Genomic DNA, 7,141 nt, shown 5'->3' with positions numbered 1-7,141 from the left:
GTTTTACAACAGAAACACATTAAGTTGAAAAGAAGTTACAGTGCACCCGGAAAGTATTCATAGCGCTTTACATTTTCCATATTTTTTTAATGTTACAGCCTTATTCCAAAATGGATTAAATTAATTTATTTCCTCAAATTCTACACACAATACCCCATAATGACAAAGTGAATTTTTTTTTTTAATTGTTGCAAATTTATTCAAAATAAAATACCTGAATAATCACATGTACATAAGTATTCACAGCCTTTGCCGTGAAGCTCTAAATTGAGCCCAGGTACATTCTGTTTCCACTGATCATTCTTGAGATGTTTCAGCAGCTTAATTGGAGTTTACCTGTGGTAAATTCAGTTGATTGGACATGATTTGAAAAGGCATACACCTGTCTATATAAGGTTCCAGGGTTGAAAGTGCAAGTCAAAACACAAACCAAGCATGAAGACAAAGAAATTGTCTGTAGACCACCAAGACTGGATTATCTTGAGGCACAAGGCTGGGGAAGGTTACAGAAAAGATTTTTGCTGCTTTGAAAGTTCCAATGAGCACAGTCGCCTCCATCATCTGTAAGTGGAAGATGTTTGGAACCACCAGGACTCTTTCTAGAGCTGGCCGGCCATCTAAGTTGAGTGATCGGGGGAGAAGGGCCTTTGGGAGGTGATCAATAACCTGATGGTCACTCTGTCTGAGCTTCAGCGTTCTTCTGTGGAGAGAGGAGAACCTTACAGGAGGACAACCATCTGTGCAGCAATCCACCAATCAGGCCAGTGTGGTAGAGTGACCAGACGGAAGCCACTCCCTGCCTGGAATTTGCCAAAAGGGATCTGAAGTACTCTCAGACTATAAGAATCAAAATTCTCTGGTCTGGTGAGACAAAAAATGTAACTCTTTGAAGGCGTTACGTTTGGAGAACCAGGCATCGCTCATCCCCAGGCTGATACCATCCCAACAGTGAAGCATGGTGGTGGCAGCATCAGGCTGTAGGGATGTTTTTAGCAGCAGATACTGGAAGATTAGACAGGATCCAGGGATAAATGAATGCAGCAATGTACAGATACACTCTGAATGAAAACCTGCTTCAGAGTGCTCTTGACCTCAGACTGGGGCGACGGTTCATTTTTCCAGCAGGATAATGACCCAAAGCACACCGCCAAAATATCAATGGAGTGGCTTCACAACTCTGTGAATGTCCTTGAGTGGCCCAGCCAGAGCCCAGATCTAAATCCTATTGAACATCCCTGGAGAGATCTCTTCAAAATGGCTGTACACTGTCGCTTCCCATCCGACCTGATAGAGATTGAGAGGTTCTGCAAAGAGGAATGGGGCAAAAATTCCCAAAGACAGGCGTGCCAAGCTTGTGGCATCATATTCAAAAAGACTTGTAATTGCTGCCAAAGGTGCATCAATAAAGTATTGAACAAAGGCTGTGAATACTTCTGTACATGTGATTTTTTTCAGGTTGTTTTATTTTTAATAAATTTGCAACAATTTATAAAAAAATTCACATTGTCATTATGGGGTATTGTGTGTAGAGTTTTAAAGAAAGAAATGAATTTAATCCATTTTGGAATAAGGCTGTAACATAAAATGTGGAAAAAATAAAGCTCTATAAATACTTTGCGACTGCACTGTATACTCAATCAATTTGGCCCAAAAGCCAACAAATATATATTTTGATTATGTAATTGTCTCTGCAATAATTAAACTGTTAACAAATTGTAAACTTACCATTTTAGAAAAAGAAATATTATGATAAAAAAAAAGAAGGTCGCTGTTTTGAGCCTTGGCTGGGTCAGTTAGCATTTCTGTGTGGAGTTTGCATGTTCTCCCCGTGTTCGCGTGGGTTTCCTCCGGGTGCTCCGGTTTCCCCCACAAGTCTAAAGACATGCGGTCTAGGTGAATTGGGTAAGCTAAAATGAGAATGAGAGTGTGAATGAGAGTGTATGGGTGTTTCCCAGTGATGGGTTGCAGCTGGAAGGGCATCCGCTGTGTAAAACATATGCTGGATAAGTTGGCGGTTCATTCTGCTGTGGCGACCCCAGATGTATTAAACAAGGGACTAAGCCAAAAAATAAAATGAACGAATGAATGAATGTTTGAGTAAAACATTTATATTAAAATAAAAAATATATTATTTAGAGGACGTATATTCATTTTAGACAACACCGTAGGCTACAATGTTTTAACATAAGACAAGTTAAGAAATCAATATTTGACTGATTTTCAATCACAACAATGACAAGTTTGTTATTCTGACCTCTGAATTATTTACGTGAACTGTTAACCCTCGTTTTCTCCGTTTTAAACGCACAAGCTTGTAAAACATACTTGTAAAAACACCGAACTAACGCAAAATTAAATTGTCGGTCATTTACATAGGTCATTTATCATAACCGGCAAGACTTCTGTTCTTTTCTGCGTGCTTCATGCAGGAAACGTGCGTCGTGTCCATGGCAACCGTGACACAAATGGCGCCTGAACAATAATTACAACGAAGAGAAGAGATTTCCTTTAAAAAGTGTACTTTGTGAGAAGGCTACCAGGAACATATTAAAGTCTTTAAAAAACTAGTTTGGAACATTATGCAGCTTTTCATATCGGTTTAAAGCAAAGTGCTCTTAACCAAGCAGCGGTGTTACTCGATATCTTTTTTTTCCGGGCTCTGGCAAACTGTAAGGTAATTTGGCGTTGTTTACAATGACTTCATGACTTTCGAGCAGTCGCTCTCGAAGTTACAGGAATGCAGGTTAGTAAACCCACAAAATTTGCTGCTGCCTTTTGCACTCTACGGTTACAGTCTAATATTACCCCGTTGTTTAACATACCAGAGCATTGATACTTTTAACCTTCTGCCCCACTGCCTGTGTTTAAACTCACTCCAATGTTCTCTTTTCGCGTCGAAAAGAAGAAATCAGACGATCCGTATGAGAGATTACTTTTGCTGCATCTTCAGCATTATGGATTCCTCTCAGGTAAGCACCACTTCTGTATGGCTTTTACCTCATTTGACAGGTTTAAATGATGTCAATGTTAGAATGGCATAATTTTGACCTTTCTGGGAGTATAGCGTAATAATACTGATGTTTATCGTAATGAAGTTGTAGATCGTAATCTTGACTCAATTGTGTCATTTCTTTTTATCTATAATTTCTCTCTCATTGTGTACTAACTTCATTTTTAAAGATGGAGTTCACCTAAAACGGAAAATTCAGTCATCATTTACACATCATTCTCTGGTCACAAATTGGTTTGAGATTCTTTCTTCTGTTGAACCTAAAGATACTTTGAAGAAAGCTGGAAACCAGTAACTATTGACATCCACAGTATATGTTTTCCCTACATTGTATGTCAATGGTTACAGGTTGCCAGCTTTCTTTTTTCAGCTTTTTTCAAAATGTCTTCATAAAGGTTAACAATAAAAAGGTTTGGAACCACTTGGGTGAATAAATCTTCATTTTTGGGTGAATTTTCCTTTTTATAATATCATCTTTTATGGAACATTCCCATAAAAAGTATAATAGTAAAAGTGAAGTAATCATGGCTGATTTGTGTATTGGTTACCATTCATACAACCACAGTTTTACTATAAATATACCACAGTTGAACTATGGTTAGTGTGGCAAACCCATGGTTAATTTATTTATTTTTTGCTTTGATTGTAGTAAAACCATGGTTAACTTTTGTAAATGATTTTCTTGTTTATGCAGACGACAGCTCAGGCATTAAAAGAGAATGGGAGGGGAATCAAGATTCTACTACCTCAGACATGATTAACTCGTCCTCTCCATCTGAGAGCAATGACTCCAATTTAGAAGAAGAACAAGAGGAGTCCAAGCCATGTTCAAGTAAATATGTTAAACTCAATCTTATGTCTATTTTAATTTGATTGTTGGAATTTCATTCGAAAATGCAATACAGTATTACAATAGGGTTGGACGATATGAAAAAAAAAGTCACATTTGTTACAATGTTTCTCAATGATCGGCATCTTTACATCTACTCTATTTTGTCTCATAAGCTAGAATATTTAATTTAACATTTAACAGACGTACCACTGAATATACTGTATACAGATATATACTGTATAACAAGGCTGGGTGATTTGACAAAAAAATCTTATATCACTATATAGGTCATACAGCAAGGAAAATGAGTATTGAACACGTCACCATTTTTCTCAGAAAACATTTTTAAAGGTACTGTTGATTTTTCTCAGAATAAAATTCATAAAATTCAGAATAAATTCATATATGCAAGAAAAAACAAAAAACAAAACTATTTAGTTTACAAATTACGTTATGTGAAATAAAATTAATAATGAATAAAAATGGAAAAAGTTTTGAACACACGAAGAAAGGGAGGTGAAGGAAGGCAGTGAAAGCCCAGACAGCAGCTGAAATCTCTCAGTAGTTCTTCAGCAACCCTCTACCCCTCCTCATTGTAAATTAATATCAGCTGCTTCAGTCCAACATCTACATTAGCAGGAGGATTAATTTTGATTAATTTTGATACATTTTGATGTCAAATATCAAAGTTATAATCTCACTGGGTCATCCAAATAATGAAGAAATATTGCAGTAAACAATGTAACACCACAAAACAAAAATGACAGAGCATAACATGAAATTACAGACTTTTTTCCATCCATATTGCCTTATTTCACAGCCCTAAACCAGAATGTAAATAATAAAGTATTATTCACCTAAAAGTAAAAAAAGTTCTGCAAACTTGCTCAGGCCATCCAAGATGTAAGTGACATTAAAGATTTGTAGCTGAAACTTTGGTCCATGGTGATTACTAAAATAGAAGTTAACAGCTACTGTTGACAGCAATATAAAAGTTAAAGAAACATATACAAGTAAATGAGAAGTGTTTATGAAACTGATACTGCATAACCTGGATGCTGCAGCCTATATAAAAAGTCGTAAAAGCAACAGTATCAGCTTCCATGTGAGTTTGAGCCTACATATACAATATCATGCAACAGGAAGCTCTTGCTTCTGTCTGTTGCAAACATGGATAGAATTGTTACTGTAGGACTGTGCAATATGACAATATACAGTATAGGGTATGGGTGAAATAAAAAGTCTTTATATATATATATATATATATATATATATATATATATATATATATATATATATATATATATATATATATATATATATATATAGGTAGGTAATACTTTTTCATACTTTTTCATTGTTTGGATGACCATGATCTTGGTTTATTATAAAGTATATAAATATATGAGTTTGATTTTGAGTATATATACTTTAAAATATAACATTCTTTTGTGTGTATGTATGTATATATATATATATATATATATATATATATATATATATATATATATATATATATATATATATATATATATATATATATATATATATTATTACTTTCATATCACTTATTTTAAGACTTATGTTATGAAGCAAAATTAGAGCCTTCTCAGCTACACTACTCAACAGCTTCTTCCCACAGGCTGTTAGAGCCCTTAACTCCAGTCAATTTACTCCCCTCCCCATGCATTCCTGAGTATGTCCCATACAGGTGAGTGGGCTTAACAAACCACCTGTAGAAAGGACACCCTCTCATCTCTCTGACTCTTGCATAAGGTTGCACATTTGCACTATAGACACTTTTTTAATCACTCCATGTCTCTTGGAAATATTGTGAATTTCAAATTGTGCTTCATTCAGGTGAGTGGGCTTGACAAACCACCTCTAGAAACACTCTTCTCTCTTATACACCTGACACTTTATCTAAACTCCATCTTACAAGAACTCAATAATGAAAACGATGTTTACTATAAATGTACCACAATCATGTTGCACTGCTGGCTTCAACCTTAAATAACTCTTTCGCACAATATTAAACCTTAAATAACTCTTTAGCGTAATATTCACCTTTAATACCTCTCTTTCACAATATCCTGCACAACATTGTTCAGTCTCATGTAAAAGTACTTGTTAAGCCTGTCTTATGTGTATAGTTAAGTATCTTATAGTATATGTTAGTTATGCATAGTTTTTTTTAAATAGCTCTTATGTCCAGTGTTGTTTTTGTATTTATGATTAATTTATGTAGCACCGTTGTCCTGCGAGACACAGCATTTCTTCCTCTGTATGTCCACACATGTAGTGGAATGACTATAAAGCTCGATTTGACTTGAACAAAAGTAAGGGTCTTATCTGAGTTCTGAAGGGTCTTATTTGAGTTCCATTGCATGGTTGTGCTTTATAAATTTATTTGCAAACTCCAGCTGTTTTTTAAAGTTAAATGTTTGTTGCTGATTAGTGAAGTGTTTATGAAGTCTCAAAATAGTTGGATAAGCTGTCTTTTAAAAAAAGTTTTATATATTCAATGATATATCTATTAAATTTTAATTAAAATATTCTAGCTTATAAGACAAAATAGTGTCAATGTAAAGTTGCAGTTTTATGTTTAAAACAATTACCACTGCCACCTTAATTATGGCATTCCTCTCATTTGTCAAGTTGTCATTCGAAACTTAACACTTGGGTGTAAGTAGCTAGTTCCCATTTGAAATTCATTGCCTTTATAAAAGATTCAGACTGTAAGAACACATAATAGTTTTAGAGAACATGTACCAGTGAATTAATTGTGCGTCTTGGTTACAACCCGGCTGCAACAAATGCTCCTTGTATATCTTTTAACTACAGCCTATTTGCTGCTGAGAAATTAGACTGTAATAATATGTCTGTGTTTTATTTATTTATTTTCCAGACTTTTTCAGTTTAAACAAAGCACTCAGGACCCGGCAGCTTGTGTTTGACTTTGATGGGGAGCGTCCTATTCCACGTCTAAGGGACCCTTTGGACCTCTTCACAATCCCATCTACCTCCTGTCCGTTCCAGGGCGTCCGCTGGCCCATAGAATGTGATGTGATCTGTGACAAAATCCAGCATATTGGTATTAAGGCTTTTTTCTATTATTAATACAGTGTAATTTAAATTAGTGATTAGTGTTAATCACAGAATATGTAAAAAATGCATATTGTATATGTCGAGTAGACCTCTTTAATCATGGAATTTTATGTTTTAAAGTTGTGAGTTGATTCAGGAAGTAGCCTAGTCATCACTCATTTAAATGTTTTTGGGTTGAAGTTTTTTTTTAC

At 35.1% G+C, this 7,141-nt stretch overlaps 1 protein-coding gene across 1 annotated transcript in view; it reads left to right on the top strand.

The window, feature by feature from the left end:
• Nucleotides 1–2,466: 2,466 nt before the first annotated feature.
• Nucleotides 2,467–7,141, top strand: part of agbl2 (AGBL carboxypeptidase 2) — a 38,966-nt gene continuing 34,291 nt past the window's right edge. Inside the window, exons 1-4 of the mRNA XM_056451940.1 lie at nucleotides 2,467–2,743; nucleotides 2,903–2,969; nucleotides 3,705–3,842; nucleotides 6,751–6,936. Of these exons, the coding sequence (XP_056307915.1) occupies nucleotides 2,738–2,743; nucleotides 2,903–2,969; nucleotides 3,705–3,842; nucleotides 6,751–6,936 (397 nt within the window). The 5' untranslated portion in view covers nucleotides 2,467–2,737. The remainder of the gene's footprint in view (nucleotides 2,744–2,902; nucleotides 2,970–3,704; nucleotides 3,843–6,750; nucleotides 6,937–7,141) is intronic.

Source organism: Danio aesculapii, chromosome 25, assembly GCF_903798145.1.
Source record: "Danio aesculapii chromosome 25, fDanAes4.1, whole genome shotgun sequence".
NCBI lineage: Eukaryota > Metazoa > Chordata > Actinopteri > Cypriniformes > Danionidae > Danio > Danio aesculapii.
Note: the sequence above shows the minus strand (reverse complement) of the source record. Positions and strands in the feature narration are given on the sequence as shown.